This window comes from Fusarium verticillioides, chromosome 5 (assembly GCF_000149555.1).
Source record: "Fusarium verticillioides 7600 chromosome 5, whole genome shotgun sequence".
Classification (NCBI taxonomy): domain Eukaryota; kingdom Fungi; phylum Ascomycota; class Sordariomycetes; order Hypocreales; family Nectriaceae; genus Fusarium; species Fusarium verticillioides.
In genome coordinates, this window is record NC_031679.1 from 1,053,387 (window position 1) to 1,071,629 (window position 18,243).

Here is an 18,243-nt window from a genome sequence, read left to right on the forward strand (position 1 = left end):
CTCTACTTTTTGAATTTAATTTTCGTTCTCCACGATCCAAGGCATCTCAAACACTCTATTTCATTGCTTGTTCGCACGATCAACTGTTCATCATGGAGTTGCAAGGACAGAGTCTCATCTTGACCGTCAGTGTCTTGACATCATTGGGTTTTATGCTCATCGGTTATGACAATGGCCTCATGGGAGGTCTCGTCAACACTACGGCTTTCAAAGACACTTTTGATAGTCCCGATTCTGATATGATCGGCGTTATTGTCGCCATTTACGAGAGTACGTTCTACTTCCCCAATGGACTATGTTGGTCACTCACAGTTGTTAGTTGGATGTTTCTTTGGTGCTATCTTCTCCTCTATCTGGGGTGAGAAGCTCGGCCGCCGACGCTCGGTTTTCATCGGCTGCGTATTCTTGATCATTGGTGCCGTTCTCCAAGCCGCCTCTTATACACGAGCTATGATGATCGTTGGCCGTATCGTTGCAGGCGTTGGCATGGGTACTGTCAACTCTACTGTTCCTGTCATGCAAGCCGAGTTTAGTCCCAAGTCAAGTCGTGGTATCTGTAAGTTGTGGTCCTCGCTCATGAGAAATCACCATCTAATGTTATATAGTTGTCTGCGCTCAGCTTTCGACTCTCAACTTCGGTATCTTCCTCGTCTACTGGATCGACTATGCCCTGTCATCCCACACCGGCAGCTATGCTTGGCGTGTTCCCGTCATTCTTCAATGTGTTCCTATCCTGGCTATTATGGGTCTCCTGTTTGTTATCCCCGAGACACCACGTTGGTTGGCAGCACACGACAGACCTGAGGAATGCCTCAAAGTCCTTGCTCGAATCCAGGGCACTTCTACTGATGATCCTCAAGTGCAGGTTCTTCATAGTGTCATTACCCAGACTGTCGCCTATGAGACATCTGTTGGTGCAGGTTCCTGGAAGGATCTCCTCAAGGAAGACAGCATCAAGTCTCGCAAGAGACTTCTTTTGGCTTGTTTCCTTCAGGCTGCACAGCAGCTTGGCGGAATTAACGCGATAATTTGTAGGTTTATGCCCTTACTTATCATGTAATGAGCTGTGTTGATCATCTGTAGACTACTCAAGCACCCTTTTTGAGAAGAGCGTCGGTTTCTCTGCTCACATGTCAGCCCTCATGTCAGGTTTCCTCCAGACCTGGTTCTTCGTTGCCTCTTTCATTCCTTGGGTTTTGATTGATCGCATTGGACGAAGACCTCTTGTAAGTACAGCTAAATGCTCTCCTTGTATACCAAGCTGACTTGCAAAGCTCCTATCTATGATCAGCGTCATGGCTGCCACTATGGCTGTCCAGGCAGGTTTGATCTACCAGGTTGAGAACAACACTGCCACGGCACATGCTGCTGGTATTGCAGCTGCAGCTATGCTGTTTGTCTTCCAGGGTGCTTTTACCATTGGTTTCCAGGCCACAGTCTGGGTCTATCCGTAAGAACTGCCCATATCAAGTTTTATGTTTCACTACTGACATATTGCAGCTCTGAGATTCTTCCTCTTCGCCTTAGACAGCGTGGTTCATCCATCTCTACCGCTGCTAACTGGATCTTCAACTACGTATGGCTTACGCCCTTTTCAAGCCCATAGCTCTGCTAATTCTTATCTAGATGATTGTTCAAATCACTCCCATCTCTATTGACAACATTGGCTGGAGGACATACATCATCTTTGCCGTCCTGAACAGTCTCTGGGTTCCTATCATCTTCCTTTTCTTCCCTGAGACCAAGGGTCTCGAGTTGGAGGATGTTGACCACCTCTTTGGTGGAGAGGACATCATCAGCCAGGTCGATGAGAAGACCAATGCTGCAGTTGTCATGATGGAGACAGTTGGCAACAAGACTGCTGCTTAATCTATTCAGAATTACTATTGAGAGTTGAGAGTTGAGGATGTACTATTCACGAGTTGTAAAATAGTCTTGAAGATTTAGTTGACGGCTTCAAAGGGGATAAAGGAGCGAATAGTAATCACTGTTGTTGAAACATCTTTCATGATGTCATTTTAAAGTATATGGATAGCGATTAATACCGAATAATGCTTGATTGGGTGTCGTAATCGTTCATATGCACAGAGTTTACGTATTCTCGCTGAGTGGCTTCGGCATATGAGCCACGCGCTGCAGACATTTCCACATTGGGAATGGAATCAAGACCAGCATTAGCCGCTGAGGGGTAACGACAGGTAGCCCAGCTCAACCTCCGAATTCCAAAGCCCGATGCCCCGATATTTGTTATGCTATTCTATCTTTCTCTTCATATCCCGCTTGTCGAGCTACCCCAGCACTTCAACCTCGGAATACAACCCTGACTACCGCTCGGCACGATGTCATTCAAGATTTACAATGAAGGGGCCAATACCATCTTTGACGCCTCTTCAACGGTCGAGGTGATCCATGAGGATAACCAATATCCATTTGCCCACGAAGCTGGCGTCTTCATTCCAGAAGAAAATGCCCTGTTCATCACGAGCAACCAGTTCCCAGACCCTACGACCGGCCAGAAGACGATCCAAATAAGCAAGGTCCAACTCTCTCCCGATGGGAAGTTCATTAGCTGCGAAGAAGTCAACGCGCCTGACGTTGTCATGGCAAATGGTGGCGTGAACTACAATGGCGGCGTATTATTCTGCTCGCAAGGATCCCTGACTGCGCCGGGAGGTCTTGTCTTTATGCAGCCTATCGCACCTTACAGATGCGCAGCTCTCGTTAACTCATTCTACGGGCGAGATTTCAATTCTCTGAATGACGTTGTTGTTCATTCTGATGGCTCTCTCTGGTTCACAGATCCAATTTATGGCTACGAGCAGGGTATAAGGCCAGCTCCCCAGTTACCAAACCAGGTCTATCGATATGATCCTAAAGACGGGTCAGTTCGAGTTGTGGCAGATGGATTTGGCAGACCAAACGGTATCTCATTCAGTCCTGATGAGAAGGTCGTCTATGTCACTGATACGGACTGGATTCACGGTGATGGAACCACTGATGACAACCGAGCAAGGACCATGTAAGCCGCCGACGGCACACAAGACCATTAATTATATCTTGCTAACTTTCTACCTCTAACAGCTATGCTTTCGACCTGTCAAACATCTCCGGCGAACCATTCCTCACCAACAAGAGAGTGTTCGCCATGGCAGACACCGGAATCCCCGACGGCATCAAATGCGATACGAAGGGCAACGTTTACAGTGGTTGCGGCGATGGCGTAAACGTCTGGTCACCAGGTGGCGTCTTACTCGGAAAGATTCTTATTTCTGGCGGTGTTGCGAACTTTTGCTTTGGTCGAAATGGGGAGTTGTTTATGCTGAACGAGCACAAGATTTGGAGAGCTCAGCTCGCCAGCGGCGTCAAGGGGGCGCTGCTCGGCATCTAAAGACGAAACAGCCGCAAAATTGTATTCAATATTTTTATTACTATTAATATCACGGCAGATGATTCTTCAATCCACGTGCTCGTACGCCGATACGAAGCTTGACTATTTATGGAGGCATTTGCCGTTTGCCGACCTTCGGCCTCTGCTTCGGCGTCTGGAGCTAAAGCCGGCCGTTCTCCAAACAGAGTCAGTTAATCATGAGACCAAAACCCGTAGCAGAGGCCTCGGCTCTTCATACGGCAACTGATGCTCGGTAATTGATATGCCTATAGATTCTAACCCCAAGTCACTATTCTCCATACGCCGTCGACCATTTTAACCTACCTGCTCTGACTAGTTAACAACATCGCGGGGAAGTCCAAGTCATTCTTCCAGAATCAGTCTACTATCAAGTACACACACATCGCCATGACTTCCCAAACAAAAAAGCAACTGAGCAAGCCTCGAGTTCGCAAGTCCAGAAGCACAACAACCAAGCAGCTAAAGCCAAAGACCACAGCCCTATCATCATGTCTATTCTGTCTCCGAAACCGCAGAAAATGCGTACGAGTGAACGGACAAGCACAGTGCTCTGAATGCACAGCTCTATGCCAGACTTGCCATTGGCCGAATGCACAACAGAACCGTGAGTCGCCACACCCGATCTCTTGTAACTCCCCTAACATCAATAACAGTTCATCAATTATTACACGAGAAGCAACAACTATATCTTCAACGGCGGTCGCTATCGAAAAGCTTACTAGAAGGCGTCAGAGACATGGAGTTCTGCTCGTCGACAATAGAAACACAACAGACTTTGAAGAGATTACTGGACGATATGGTTAATATAGAGCAAAGGGCATTCCAGCTCGAGTCGGAGGAGTCAAGACTTTGGGGGCTGAGGCTCAGGGCCCAAGACAGCGACGATATAGATTCGGAGGACTCGTGTTCCGGTGAAAATCTGTCTGAGCCATCTCAGAGTCTCGATTGTAACTTTGCTTTTCCATGGATGGATTAATATCAAAATGTCTATAAATGAGTGGCACGCATCGTTAAAAGCTTCTAATTCCAACGAATCGAGAACAGTAATCTAAGAATAGAACAAGTACCCAGTGCATCAATGAAATCGAGAGCAGTAAACTATATGCTAAGGCCACTGGAAAAGAGTCTCATCGCCTCTCGTTTGATCGAGCCCCGTCTCAAACACCTCTTGTCCACCGTACCAAGGAGTATCCCCTACTCCAGGCCTCGAAAAGGGATCACTCCAAACCTCGTCAAAGTTCATGTTTGTAGCGATATCTGAACAGGAAGATCCGTAGTTGTCAATGAATTCAAGATGATCAAGATCTTCCCCAACTCCAGTTTCGGGCTGGTCAGCAAATGGTTCTGGGACCAGAGTCGTAGTGTTTTCGACTTCCATCAACCCACTATACTGAATTGCGTCGAGCCCATCCTGGCCATACTCAAAGCCCCTCAATGCAGGTGTTTGTGATTCTTCAGGTATGTAGTCTTCCGTAGTCGAAATGAGTTGTGTCTGATCAACTGTTTCTTCTTCAGAAGCTACATGAGGTCTGATCTCATGTTCGATATTGAGAGAGTCCCACAAGTAGTCTAATAGTTGTTCAAACACAATCGGCATTGTTTTCCGTATATGGCCAAGCCCAGACTCGTGTATCATTTTACGAGTCTGACGCCGGACATATGACTGATGGAAGTAGTCGCAGCAGTGGGCCACTTTCCACTCATCATCGAGATAGGGGCTCAAAGGAATCGGTTCGTGGGGAAAGATAATCTTGAACAGCCTCTCCCATTGCTCTCTTGAAGTCAGTCTGGTGTTGGATCTCTCATTTATCGCAGTTGCCATATCCCTCGTGATAAGTCCGACTGGGGGCGGTGGGCGCGTCGGAAGGGGGAATAGACTTTCGCATGCTTTCTCGTGCAGGGCCAAGTCCTCAGGCCGAAACTCATTGAAACAGACCCGGCAATGATGGGAGAAGTGCTTCTCTTGAAGGTGCTTCTTTAGGCGATATATGTCCCTAAGTTTCTTGACACAACTTTCTCTGTACTTTATGGGATTCCACTTCATGAAAGGACAGGCCCAAAAGAGTCTATTTTCGGAAGATATGTCAGTAGCGGAGGGGTTTCGTCCATTACCGCTAGAATCTTCATCCTCACTCCCTTCGTCTTCATCAATAGTCTGGCCTCTGCGACCTGTTGGCTTGGCGCCTTTCCGTCCAATTGTTGCTTGGGTGTTCTTGATCGAACTGCTGGAGCATCGATCAACTTGTTTACGCTTGGCTGCAAGAGTCCGTCTCTGTGGCGCATATGACCTGTAGTAGTCGTCGGCAAGTATTTCCACTATGTTCTTGATGATTTCCTGTATGGCAATCTCGTCCTGAACAGGTTGACTTGGGTCGATGAATTCTCCTCGAAATACGGCTTCAGAGTGTGAAGTATCGCTGGAACTGGAGCTTACTGCAGGCATAATGTCCGAATTTTGATCAAGGTTTCTTTCTTCCTGGCGTTCGTCTGAACTGACGAAACCTCCAACGCCAGTGATATCAGATATCTGGAACCCGCCATGTTCGCCATTGGGCACTCCTATACGAGGAAAAGACCTCTGAGATATGGAGAATCCATGCTCTGAGACAGGGCCACCTCTCGAGAACTGGCCATCGCGTGTTGCTGGCAGCTCCAGTGGCTGACCATCAAAACACAGGCGGGCGTCCAGCCATGAAAACTCAGGGATCCATGACAATGATTGAATGCTCCTTGGCTTATCTGTGGAAGTAAGCAGCGGTTCGTCGTGGCGTGAATTGCTTGCGTGTGAGACGCTCTGGGTTGGAACAGCGAAGGAAGGCCCTGAGTGTGAAGGTTCAGAAGCTGACACGAACTCTGTAAGGTCTGGCTGAGGCGCTCTAAATGGAAATAACGGCTGTACATCTGTCTGTGGAGCATGGTTCTCAGTCGTTCCCCAGGTTGGATCAATGGGCGGATGCTCTTGTCCGTCACCAAGCCCCAACAATAAAGGGCCATGGGCCAAGTCTTCCTCACGGGTAGACACACCAGTGACGGCCGAATCACCCTCCTAAGCTCAATGTATCAGTATCCCTGAGTTTCTGTATGGAGATATGGTCCATTTGGAAGCTACTCACTCTTAGCGAAAGCTTTATTGGGGGTGCATCACCAGCAGCAGCACCGCCAGGGTTGGTGGAATCCACTGAGTCAGACATATTGTAGGCAGCTCAGTAATGGAGGTTCAAGGTACTATAAATGAAGGAAATCCAGGTAAAAGCATAATTAGAAGGGAAGGAGATGTGGAATTCATTGCGCGACAGTTCGGCTTCTTATGGTAAACTGAATTCAAAATTTGTCGATTTTTTTGCCTGTGTCTTGGACGTTTTTTTGAATTGAGAACCCCTGCAAAAAGCATTGGTTGTCGTGACTCCAAATCATATCATCCATGCCAGAAAAAGCAATGAGGCTTGCAACTCATCATCTCATTGGGAGAGGGAAAGCAGGCTGTATAAAGTGCATGTGCACGGGCTGACCGCTTGATACTTGAAGCACTCACTCTCAGAGAACCCCAGCCTGATAACAATCACATCATGTAATCAATCTGGGTGCAATCGAAGAGTTTCATGTCACTACATAAACAACCAGTAGTTTCTCTTCACATTCAGACCGCAGATGTATAATCAAAATCAAGTGGATACAACACCACTCCGGCACCGATACGTGTGCTCACATAACCGGCAATGACCTCTCCTACACCATAACGAAATCTATAGCAGGCTCCGTGTCTAATATGTCCTATGGCCTCTGACAGGTATTGAATTCTTTCTCCGTCTCCCAGCTGGGAAAAAAAAATCCAAGTCTCTTCGCCATGTCGTCCAGCCGATATCTGCTACCACATGCGTCCCATCCAACCACTTCAGCTTGACCTGATGAAGGGTCAACTGACTGTCAACATGAACAATATAGTCGATATTCCGACAAGGCTCAGTTCGCCTGTTGATATCGTGGATACCAACTTGGGTTATTACGGAGAATGATGTCGATAGCTCTCTCAATGCTCTCAAGTCGGGTTGTCGTGCCCCAGGAGAGAATATTGAATGATGTTATAATTATTTATCGGCAAGTCTCTGCTTCCAACAACTGATAATGAGCCAGTCCATCCGGCATGTCTTTGGACTATCCACAGATTGTTTACTGTATAAATTTCTACTGCTAGCTCCACGGTTCACTGCATTACAAAGTCCATGATTTGATATTTGCTACAGCTTCAAGCATAAATTGAGTCAGGCAGCTACTTTCTGTTTGATGCCTTGGCTTGTTGTTCACAAACAGCATGATATACTGCCTCCTTGCTATGGCCGGCTCTAATAAGACCCAGGATAGCAATAGCGTCATCCCATTTTGCAGCATACATGAAGTCTGTGATGGAAAGAGACATTGCTATCTCCCGTTCCGCATTGTTGATACCCTCCACGAGCTCAGCAATCGCGACCTCGATAGGAACGTCCAGATCGTCTATGTCAACATGTTGATAATTCATATTGAATTTACTATCGGCCGGGAGAGTTATGCTATTAAGTGGTGAGCACAGGAATAAAGAATGCCAACTTATTACCTGCTCTCCCAACACCAATACTGTCTTTTCTGATTTGGGATGGCGGTGTTCATGGACGTGGCATTTAAGAGACGTTTGTCTTACTTACCTCAAATTCCTTGCTCTGAATGATAAGTCCACGAGAAGGCTTTCCGTGAGTCGGCTGGACGATACAGTAAAAGCAGCACGGTTGAATCAATAATAAAACGGTACTGAGTTTATGAGAATGTTGTAGCTTGAGGTCCAGGAGTCTTGCAGGATGGAGGAGGGAAATCGTCACAGGAAACGAGAAACTCAGGAGGGGACGGTTTATGTAAATGGGGGGGTAACCCGTGTCCATGAGACGGGTAAAGACCGCATGCTTAAAACAAGCCTTCAGGACTCTAAGCGTTACACCACATATGTAGAGTTTACAGCTCCGGAGCTTGTGATTAGACAACTCGTTGTGACAAGTGTCGTTGGAGAGGGCAACTCGGACTGTGATTGGCAAGCCACGGCGGAGGGTCGTCCGGGACTATATTAATGAAAGATATAAAAAGAGCGTGAGCAAAGAATGACGTAACTGAGAAATATCTAAAGCCAATATTCAACTCAATTAAGTAGTAGGTAAGTTCATTCTTTTTCCTTTGAATTATCCTCTCTTTAGTATTCTTCATCTCTGCACAAGTACCTCCACGCTCAACAGTTCAGTTATGTCTTCACTTAACGAACATAGTATCACGTTGGCAGCTGAGTTTTCAACAATCCAACAGCGTAATTGGTTTAGTGGTAAAATTCTCCGTTGCCATTCGAGCAGCGTCGGGGAGCCCTGGGTTCGATTCCCAGATTACGCATTCAGATTCATCTTTTTGAGGTTTTCAGCTTTTGGTTTGTATTGTGTTGATCATTTTTGGTGGTGTTGTGATGTTGGTTTTGACTGGTTCTTCATGCTTGGCTTTGTTCTTCGCTGGTCGAGATTCTGCCAAGAGCCCAGTGGCAGCAGTGCAGCTGGAAATCGACAGTTCCTGCCTTGCCAAGGCTTTTGCTTCGCCCACCTTGCGAGGCAAAAATCGCCCGATCCCAAGAATGAAGTCATAGAGCATATCCCTTGAGGCACGTGTATGGCCATCAAAAGCAGATCCGATGGCTGTGATGTTAGTGAAGCGGATATAAGCAGCATCAGAGAAAACTCAGCCACCTTCTGAGAAAGGAAACGGCCGACGGATGAGGAAAAGATACGAATAGAGTTGCAGGTTTCCCGCCCTAAGCGATTGGCTACAGCGAGGTCCCATACGCCACATTAGCCTTGCCAGGCTAGGCCAGGCAGCTAGAGCTAGCCTAGAGCCCAACGAGAGTGCTGCACACAAGGTTAATTTTAGCATTCTGTCTCCTGTTTGAGGTGACGGGCGGTGTAATAATTGATGAATGCGACAGTGAGATATGAGCCCAGACTATGCACTCACGAGAAACGTTGCATAGAATGGAAGAGTCATAAGTGTAAGCATCTAACACCTTCTTCATCTCTAGGCTAGACAACGCATTGACCTAGACCGTAATGAACCAACAAACTCAGTGGAGATGCCCTGGATCCTCGCTTCGCTTCTGCAGCGCGATCAACCTGGAGGGTCCACTCAGCCTTGCCAGGGGTGATCTTCTAAATCCTCCGCCAAGATCAATCCCATTCTCCTCATTGGATGCTCCCGCGGTTCCCATTAACTGTGCCTCCCAAAATTTCCCTTGGTCTGGCCGGTGACTCTTTGCCCAGGCGGAAATGGCACGTTGTAGCGGCCATGTCCCAACTCATCACATCGTTGGCGTCAACTATAAGTAGCCTGTGTCCTCACACGTCTTCGGGATCATAATTCACAAAGCATCTCTCAAAGAAAATCTCTCTTGTTCACTCTCGAATATCTTCACTCGCTTATAACAAACCAACCACCAATATGCAGACCAAGTACATCTCCCTACTCGCCGCTGCGGCTGCTACCGCCGTCTCTGCCACTCAAGTCAAGCGCGTTGACGTCGTTCACATCTTCGAGACTCTCCACGTCGGCAAGCACATCCCCAGCTTCACCCCCAACAAGCGCTCTGTCAATGCCATCTTTGAGCGTGACGACAAGGAGGAGTGCCAGAGCTCTGCCATCTCTATCCTCCGAAGCGCACCCACTGCCAACAGGGACCTCGAGTCCTGGGCTCTTACTGCTGAGACCACCGACCCTTGCACTCTCACTGCTCCCTCTTCGCTGTCTTCGGAACTCTTGAGCTACATGACCGCCGTGGTTGAGTGGTCCAACGAGAAGGCCGATGATATGCAGGAGCTTGTTGACAAGTGCCTTGATGGGGAGGATGCCAACGATGCCAATCTGGCCGCTTGCCCTACTCCTGGAACCGTCATCTTTACTGCTGCTACCACCACAGAGACTGTCCAGCTCAAGACTGTTCTCGAGACATTCGCTACTCCTGGTGCTTCTTCAACTGGCAGCGCTGGCAGCTCTGGTGGCTCTGATGACGCTGACAAGACCAACGCCGCTGCTCCTCGTGGCGCCAACTTGTTCGCTGCCGTTGCCGCTGTCGGTGTCGCTGGTTTCATGGTTGCTGCTTAAGGCCTTTGATTTGGGCATTAATGGACGGGTCGATGCTTAATGGATGAAAATCACTTTACGGAATTGTCATGTTTAGATGATGGGTAGAACGGATTGGCTTCTGTATGATATCCCGTGCAGAATACTGCACTTTACTTTAAATGATATATTTAATAGTTATCGAATATTTCCTTGTACTGTGCTCTAGCTGACTTGCTCGATGCTTGTGTGAAATGGAGGTATCTTTCTTTGAAGCAATATGTTGGCTCAACTTCCTGGTTTCCATAACCTGCCTACCTACCTAGCACCTGCCTAATAATATTCAAGCCGCTGATTCACTGACAGTTCGCCAAGTGCTCCTTCGACTTGGTTAGGTACTTTTCATTGGACGATCCTATCTCTCAGTGCTTCCTTCCGGCGATATTCCCTCCACATCTTGGTGCTTTCCATTCCGTTGGGTTTTCAATTGTTTTTGTGCAAGACCCGAGCCCCTTCTTACAACTCCATTCACCACTCCATGTATAACAAAACGCAGCGCCATGAACCAAAACAAATGTCCTCTCCTCCGCCTCTCATAGGAGCTTATCCTCCAGATCTTAGAGTATGGCCATCCTTCGACATATCTTGACGTGGCACTTACTTGCACTACCCTACACCACCAGTGCCGGATTCTCTTAGATCTACACCGTGAAGCTCACGCGAAATACAAAATCACGTCAGACCTGTTGCCAGAAACTGTGGTTAATCTACTCAAGGATACTGCAAAGGCAAGAATCGAGAGATGGCATGTTCGCGAACTGGAAATCTGGGGTAGCCGATACGATTGGGAGGATTGGCGACCATGGGTTCCAAAACTTCCTGGGACTTGCGACCTTGCTGACAGTTCCCCTACAAGGTATAGGCTGGATTTGCAAGACATAGAGAGATACATCGAAACTTCAATGGACTTATGGACCTATCCAAGATTTGACAATGAGGCAATTGAGTATCGTCTAAAGGATGGCTACGACGGGTTCCTCAAACTCATCCTCATTGCAACATGTCCTCGTCTTCACAGTCTGCGATTCGTCAAAAATGATATCGATCGCCACACGACTCTCAAGTGGATGAGAAAAGTCATCAAAGAATGCCGTCGTGCACGGAATGGACCACTCGAGCTGCGTGATTTTGAATCCCTGCGACATATCGCAGTTGGTATTGAGACAGATCAATGTTTGTTGAATGACAAAAGTCTCCACCGCGATGCCCGCGACTTTGCAGCCCTTTTCTACATACCAAACCTTGAAAGCCTCTACTTCAACGATTTGCACTACATTGCAGATGGCGACGAACCTTACTTGCACTGCGATGTGGTTGACCAGTATCACTTTCCACGCGGCACTTCGAGCGTCAAGCATCTGTTCATAGATGGCGCTTCAGGCTTCTCTGCCGACTATTACCAAGCCATAGCAAATGCGTCGAAGAATTTAGACTCTATCGTTCTGAGGATTGCGAGTGAACGCCGGCAAGATCTTCACGACGTGGACACGTTCGTGGGCTCGCTGTCTTTCAGCAATGGGAAGACACTACAAAAACTCATCCTTTACAACCCGGGCGGTATGCACAGCGATAAAAACAGCAACTATCGCCTCGATGACCTTAAAGACTTTGAAAACTTGAAGCTGTTTACGGTGGCAGTGTCCGATATGATGCTTGAAGAGCTTTACCGGATGCATAGTTCTCCCAATGCAGAGCAACTTGCGGAATACGTCTCTGACTCTTTCCCTGTTAGTACTGAAGCTCTTTATATTTGGGGGCGATCGGACGAGCATGCGGATGGTTCAACATCTGACGATATCCCATCAGATATCCTCGACTCAACACTTGCGGCAATCATCGGATCGAGTGTCCTAGAGAACCTCAAGGTTATTTACCTCGCGGACGTCGAAAAACGACAAGCGCAGAATGATAAAGATTCCCCTCCTAGGAGATCCATCGACGCAGGCCTAAAGGAGCTGATTCTGCCAAAGTCTGTCGCTGCAGGACTCAAAACTGGTGTGCATGTGTGCACGGTGATGAATAGAGATGATGGTGGTTATTGGAAGAACTTTCCTGCCAGACCGGACAGGTTTGACCTGAAGACTGGTCCTTGGTATGGCGAAAGGCCCAAATCGTGGAGGTTGAATTTGCAGTCTGGGGAATGGGAGCCGGACTGTGAAGGTTGCGGAGAGTGTACGGACTGCTTGGCCGTGTATCCTGCTGAGTTGTGGAAGAGTGACCGTTCATGAGAAGATGGCATGGCAACTGCCATAGATTCCGGGAAAGGCGGATGGCCTGAGGCTTCAGTCTCGTAGTAGATGTAACACATGGATACCATGTCCATCAAGAGACTCATGATCGAACTGCCGGTCAAGGCGTGTGCTTCAGCGTTGTAAGTGTGATGTCAACTAAGTCCAAGATTATATCGACGATCGCTGAACAAACATTAGTATCAGTCCATTACAAATATATTGCCTCAACTCACCATCTTAGCCTCCTTCACGATCCTAAAGGCCGCGCGTACGACGCGTCTCTCACCACCCTCAATTGCCCAGCAGCTATTCTCCTCTCTCATGTCCTGGTATGGCCACGATGAACTGCGTCAATCACTCCCCCTCATACCCCATCGCCCTCTTCCACCAACCCCCCAAGCCCTTCTCGTCCATGACCCTCCCAAACTCCCTCACCGACTCGGTCTCATCAAACCCCGTCTTGCTTCCTACGCCCTCAGCCCTCGCAGGTTTCGCAACACATTTAAAGTCTTTGTACCGCAGCGCTTGTACTGTAGATACCCACTCTGTCAAACCAGCCTCATCGCGCCCCTCTGCAAACATTATCCCTGGTGATCCACCACTTCGCACATACAGCCAATCCACGTTTAGTTGCTGTGCTGCGCGACGGACGCGCGAGAGCTTCTTGCGCGATGTTATATGATGGGTACGGATTAGACAGTTGAAGAGTGAGGGTGTGCGTGACATGATGGTACATGGTGGTGTTGGAGACACGTTAGTGAAGAGATTCATGATATCACAGTCGGACTTTTATGGGTCCGATGAAAAACACAACCACATCACGGCAGAAGAGAAACAAAATGGTATAGAAAGTAGTTAACGTAAAATTCACCCTTATGTGTGCATATCTAAGGATATAAACCCAGCCTAAGCAAACCAAACGCCTTCCTGGTATGTATCGTATCCTCCGCAGCCGAGTCAAAACATCATGACATGACCAACATCAAAGTTTGCCTACATACACGTACGTTATTCAACAACACCGAGCCCCTCAAATCCCCAGGGACTCCTCGTCATAAATGGGTATAATGTGAAAGCTAAACGAACTTTCTCGTTCCCTGCACGCCAAAAGTTCGAGCCTAAGTTGCGCTGCGCCTCTCATCTTAGACACCTCGGAACATGCGCACCACCAAGAACCACATCGCACCGATAAACTTGAACGCGCTCAGACCTGCCACACTCCAAAGGACGATAGACATGTAGATGTTGGATCGGCTCAGCTGTTCCGCTTCATGGTCCTTATCCTTGTTGGGGCTGATTCGATCCAGACCTGCAGAGCTCAGAACAAGCGCTGCCAGTCCAAAGTTTGACACCATCCAGATGAGAACGACGCCAGTGCGAACACCTCTGTAGTAGTCCATTTGCTTCTCCTGGAGCTGGCTGGGAGTGGGGGCAGTCTTGACCTCAACATGCTTCTGTGAAAAGACAGCAAGTTCTCGTTGATATTGTGCGTTCAAGTCTCCTTCGTCAGGCAGATCCGTTTTTCCAGTACCGTCCTTGGTGTTGACCGAAGGAAGCTTCTCAACCTTGTCGTCACCCTTAGTACCCCAAGAAACATCGTGCGTGTTGCAGAAGGCGTAGACGTTTAGAACATTTGTAAAGGTTGGCGTGAGAAGCATGTACTGGACCAAAGAGGTAGCCATATGCCAGGGATCCAACATGATCAGCGAAGCGATCAGCCAGATACCAAACGTGGACATGACCGAGATGATAAGCATGTAAAAGACCTTGTTCTTGAAGATCTCTGAAAAATTAAAGCCGTTTGAGTCGTTAACGTCGGCAATGATAGATTTGACAGCGATGAAAATAGCAGCGAACAATAGATAGCTGGTCGGTTGTTAGTGTCAAGCAGCAAAAAGAATTTCAGTGAACTTACATCATGATCATAGCCCAGAACCAACACATGGCGGTATAGAGCCTACCGGAACCTGCTGGTCGATTGCCTAGAGATAAGACGAAGCAAGTAATCAAGAATACACCGTAGAGCCATGTGAATACGACACCCAGAATTTCTCCTGTCCGCCCCAGTAACGAATCATCTCCCAAACTGGTTGTGAGAATCTTGAAAACGAGGAAGAAGTTACCAATAGCAAACCAAGCGAAGATCATGTTGATAGTGTTGAAGATGAATTCGATGAAGAAGGCAAACTTTCGCAAGAAAGTGTGATCAGATCGGAGGAAGTCGAGGAAGTGAACAATAGCGTAGATGGCAGCGAAGAAAGAACCGTTGAGCCAACGGCGACGTTGGAGGACAAGCTCAGTAACTGTATCGGGAACATCGGTCTCGCCAGTAGCTGACTTGACGTACTGCAGGATCCAATGGCAATTACGCTTGGTGACCAGCTCGAAGCAAAGAATACGATCTTCGGCAAGATACATATTGGACTCGAAAAGACCAGCATCGCTTCCACCGTGGAGCGTCTCACCTAAGAAGTACTTCTCGAGAGGTCCCTTTCCGTTCTTATCGTTCTGAAGAGCGACATATCGGTAGGCTGAGAAGGCACCAGGCAACACAGAGATAAAACCGAAAGCGGACTCCAATGGCTTATCGAGAATGTTGCTCATCTTGTACTCAAAGTTTTGAGCAGCGACGAGCGGGTTGAGAAGGTATTTTCCACCAGTACCCAACATAGCCTTGATCTCACCGCAAGCACCACCACACATGGGCTCGAGATCAAAGGCCTTCCAGAGATGGTAAATTGAACTTCCACCGGGTCGAGTACCCGCATCGAGAAGCACACAAATGTTAGGGTCCAGGACTCTACCAAAGGCCGTAAAAAACCATCTATGTGAGTTAATCTTCTTGGCGTTCTTCTCCTTCAAACAGAACAGCATTTGAACTGGTTGACGTCGGTGAACGAGCTGGACAACGTCGTTCTTGATCTGAAGGTGAGTTTGCGTTGTGTATTCGTAAATATGGGCTGTGACATCCTTGCCGTTGACCTGCTGCTTAGCGATACCCTCTTGGTATACACCCATACCGGCCAGAAGAGCCTTGGTTCTAGGGTTGATCTTGGAACGACCATCACTGACGACACAGACGACGATCTTCTTCCACGCGTCTTTACCCCATGTCTTACTGTTGGGACGGTTACACATGTACTCGATGTTCTTGAAAACACCGGTCATGGTTCGGGCAAACAAAATATCGTCCTCGTTATACATTGTCACGACAATGAACAGCTCGGTATGGCGGGGCTTTGTGAAGAGCCTCTGTCGCAGTGTGAAGTCGTGGTCGTAGAAGTCATTGGGATCGCAAGTCGCAGCGGAATATCGCATGTGTGTGAACTCATCACGCTCTCCGTGGGGGTTCTGTTGCAGCAGAACTGGAGGAACAGGACAATCCAGGACCAGGTTACCGCGGTACAAGAGAACTTGCTTGACGGTTTTCCAGCGCTTGATTCCACCACCTTGTTGCGGTTGGTCTTGATATGGTTCGCTTGGCGCATCTGATGGTTGGTGTTGCAGCATAGGCCTGTGGTCATCGTAGGGTTGATCGTACTCTTGGTCGTAGCTCTGATCGTAGGGTTGCTGCTGAGGACGAGGCTCGTAAGGTTGGTTGTAGTAGGCATCGTGATGCGCTTCAGGGTTTACAGCGTAATCACCAGGAGGTCCGTAGCCTGACAAATTGTCGACAGATTGCTGCGACAAAGTCAGTTTAATTTTTGATAACACGTGCGCCATGTTGAATACGGCGAGTAAGACTTACAGCTGCATTGAGGTTCAGATGATCGCTTGGAGTAGGTAGCCGGTGCGGGTCGGGGCCCGAGGGCATATGAAGGTGCTGTTGGGAAGGGCCATACTGTCCATATCGGCCATCGTCGAAGGGATTATCGTCGAGCTGGTAGCCTTGCTGGAGCGGCTGGCCTGGCGAAGGCGTCCGGTGAGGATGTGGATGTTGCTGAGGCTGTGCCCCGTAGCGAGGATCCATCTCGTTGTTATAGTAATCGTCGTCTGAAGGCAATTGGAGTTAGACTTATAGGTTCAAGAGTATGCTTGTTGTTGATTGAGTTGGTAACTGGAGTGAAAGACGACGTGAGTGGGCGAAGGTAAATAGACTTGCGAATGGGGCCTCGGCGATGCGCAAAGAGACGCAGCAGCAATGAACCTTATTATCACCACGAGGAAAGTTTGATAGCAGGTGATGATGATAAGATTATAGCCACTTTGTCAGGTCTGAACTTTGCCGAGTATCAAGAGCGAAGAGGCGAACAGATGCCGAATCGCAATGTAATGCAATGCAATTCTAACGGGCCAGGGGTGTTTAAGAGGGAGGGAGGGGTATGTCTCGACTGTCTCATATTGAGGGAGAGAAAGGGGCAGATGACGATGATCAAAGGAACTTAATGGGAAGGGATAAAGGTGGTTGGTTGTATGTACTTGCCTAGGCGATTATACGACATGATTGCGGTTGTTTATGCGCACGAGAGGCGCTATACACATAAAGATTTTGAAGTGTGTATTATTTGGTTGGCGGTTACAGTTGCGCAAAAGATGGTTTATGGTTGAATGTCGCTGTCGCTGTTGCTGTTGCTGTTGCGCTGGTGGTTGCCCCGGGTTTCGGTTCCCACTCTCTAAAGACCAAGGAACCGCGGGCGGGCGACAAGTCCAGTGTTTGTGAGGCCTGAGTGACGTTATGCGACGATGCACAGACGCAGGAGAAGCGACTATAAATGCGCCAACGAATGATACTGTGAAACGAATGCACAGTAGTATGTAGGTAGACAAAGAGGAGAGAGAACAAAAATAAAGAGATGGTTGCACAAGAAAGAAAAAAGATTCTGGTTCGGTTTCAAAGCTGACGAAAACCAATGTCAGTCCAGTGTCAATCAATGTCTGACTGCAGCCGCAGAAGCAGAGCAAATGACAGGGATCGGATCAAGCGCTAGGTCGCTATGTAGCTAAACCTCCAACTGCAAGATGCGAGGAGAGCGAACAAAAGTCTGCAGGTGGCTAACAGTTGCGTCTGGTCTGTGGCTCGGCTGCTCGATATGCGCGTCCCCTTCTGCGAATGAATGATCAAAACCCTTGTCCTTGTCTTGGCAGATCCGTTTACTCCGTTCAAATCCAAGGACCGAGGAGTTGGAGGGTCCAACTTGGCGTGCTCGAGAGCAACGGTCTCTGTGTTTCACACTCTGCCCGAGTGGGATAGTAAAGGATGATCCTCCACTGACCCAGTGACGGATAAGGGTATGATTGAGCGAGTGACGTTGGTTTGGGGGGGGGGGGGGTGGGCTCGCATCCATGTATCCTCAAGTGTATCGGCGTCAAACTCATGCCTGATGGAGAAGAAGCTTGTGCTTTGCGTCTTGATAGGGCGCCGCATGGTAACTTACGCTCATACATTGGGAATAACGAATCTCCGACTATGACTCGCCGCTTGCTAGTAGCCAT

General features: G+C 48.3%; 8 protein-coding genes and 1 non-coding gene across 10 annotated transcripts; 5 read left to right on the plus strand and 4 right to left on the minus strand.

Annotated features, from left to right (window-relative positions):
* Positions 1–92: 92 nt before the first annotated feature.
* On the plus strand, positions 93–1,869 carry FVEG_03064 (hypothetical protein; the record flags this gene model as incomplete). The annotated part of the gene is made up of 7 exons (XM_018890636.1): positions 93–270; positions 320–556; positions 606–1,031; positions 1,084–1,226; positions 1,275–1,450; positions 1,501–1,576; positions 1,627–1,869. 7 exons carry the CDS (start codon positions 93–95, stop codon positions 1,867–1,869), a joined length of 1,479 nt encoding a protein of 492 aa, XP_018746981.1.
* A 470-nt stretch (positions 1,870–2,339) lies between these two features.
* On the plus strand, positions 2,340–3,388 carry FVEG_03063 (gluconolactonase; the record flags this gene model as incomplete). Its single annotated transcript, XM_018890635.1, has 2 exons — positions 2,340–3,019; positions 3,082–3,388. 2 exons carry the CDS (start codon positions 2,340–2,342, stop codon positions 3,386–3,388), a joined length of 987 nt encoding a protein of 328 aa, XP_018746980.1.
* A 1,126-nt stretch (positions 3,389–4,514) lies between these two features.
* FVEG_03062 (hypothetical protein) lies at positions 4,515–6,600 on the minus strand (the record flags this gene model as incomplete). The annotated part of the gene is made up of 2 exons (XM_018890634.1): positions 4,515–6,455; positions 6,523–6,600. The coding sequence occupies 2 exons, from the start codon at positions 6,598–6,600 to the stop codon at positions 4,515–4,517; spliced, it is 2,019 nt and encodes a 672-aa protein (XP_018746979.1).
* Positions 6,601–7,498: 898 nt separating this feature from the next.
* Positions 7,499–7,925, minus strand: FVEG_15174 (hypothetical protein; the record flags this gene model as incomplete). Its single annotated transcript, XM_018904293.1, has 2 exons — positions 7,499–7,561; positions 7,716–7,925. 2 exons carry the CDS (start codon positions 7,923–7,925, stop codon positions 7,499–7,501), a joined length of 273 nt encoding a protein of 90 aa, XP_018746978.1.
* An 805-nt stretch (positions 7,926–8,730) lies between these two features.
* FVEG_15173 lies at positions 8,731–8,812 on the plus strand. The gene has a single exon. It is a non-coding gene; the product is annotated as a tRNA-Gly (tRNA).
* An 856-nt stretch (positions 8,813–9,668) lies between these two features.
* Positions 9,669–10,754, plus strand: FVEG_03061 (hypothetical protein). The gene has a single exon (XM_018890633.1). It carries the CDS (start codon positions 9,902–9,904, stop codon positions 10,559–10,561), a length of 660 nt encoding a protein of 219 aa, XP_018746977.1. The 5' UTR covers positions 9,669–9,901; the 3' UTR covers positions 10,562–10,754.
* A 339-nt stretch (positions 10,755–11,093) lies between these two features.
* Positions 11,094–13,034, plus strand: FVEG_03060 (hypothetical protein; the record flags this gene model as incomplete). Its single annotated transcript, XM_018890632.1, has 3 exons — positions 11,094–11,141; positions 11,203–12,950; positions 13,009–13,034. The coding sequence occupies 2 exons, from the start codon at positions 11,094–11,096 to the stop codon at positions 12,805–12,807; spliced, it is 1,653 nt and encodes a 550-aa protein (XP_018746976.1). The 3' UTR covers positions 12,808–12,950; positions 13,009–13,034.
* Positions 12,014–13,557, minus strand: FVEG_03059 (hypothetical protein). Its single transcript, XM_018890631.1, has 2 exons — positions 13,044–13,557; positions 12,014–12,993 (listed from the first exon to the last, which is right to left on the minus strand). The coding sequence occupies exon 1, from the start codon at positions 13,534–13,536 to the stop codon at positions 13,165–13,167; it is 372 nt and encodes a 123-aa protein (XP_018746975.1). The 5' UTR covers positions 13,537–13,557; the 3' UTR covers positions 12,014–12,993; positions 13,044–13,164.
* Positions 13,558–13,633: 76 nt separating this feature from the next.
* On the minus strand, positions 13,634–18,062 carry FVEG_03058 (chitin synthase 3). Of its 2 annotated transcripts, XM_018890629.1 has the most exons (4): positions 17,234–18,062; positions 16,559–16,803; positions 14,726–16,491; positions 13,634–14,676 (listed from the first exon to the last, which is right to left on the minus strand). In XM_018890629.1, exons 1-4 carry the CDS (start codon positions 17,250–17,252, stop codon positions 13,953–13,955), a joined length of 2,754 nt encoding a protein of 917 aa, XP_018746973.1. In that variant the 5' UTR covers positions 17,253–18,062; the 3' UTR covers positions 13,634–13,952. The 2 variants fall into 2 exon arrangements, with proteins under 2 accessions (XP_018746973.1, XP_018746974.1); XM_018890630.1 differs by lacking the exon at positions 17,234–18,062 and having other exon boundaries at positions 16,559–17,145.
* Positions 18,063–18,243: the final 181 nt, after the last annotated feature.

Bases quoted from the DNA above. Each gene is read 5' to 3' on its own strand.
- FVEG_03061 (XM_018890633.1), top strand. From the start codon at position 9,902: ATGCAGACCAAGTACATCTCCCTACTCGCCGCTGCGGCTGCTACCGCC.
- FVEG_03059 (XM_018890631.1), bottom strand. From the start codon at position 13,536: ATGTCACGCACACCCTCACTCTTCAACTGTCTAATCCGTACCCATCAT.
- FVEG_03058 (XM_018890629.1), bottom strand. The intron at 16,492-16,558 runs GTAAGTCTTACT...ACTTTGTCGCAG, and splicing joins ATCTGAACCTCAATGCAGCT to CAATCTGTCGACAATTTGTC. The intron at 14,677-14,725 runs GTAAGTTCACTG...ACAACCGACCAG, and splicing joins TTCTGGGCTATGATCATGAT to CTATCTATTGTTCGCTGCTA.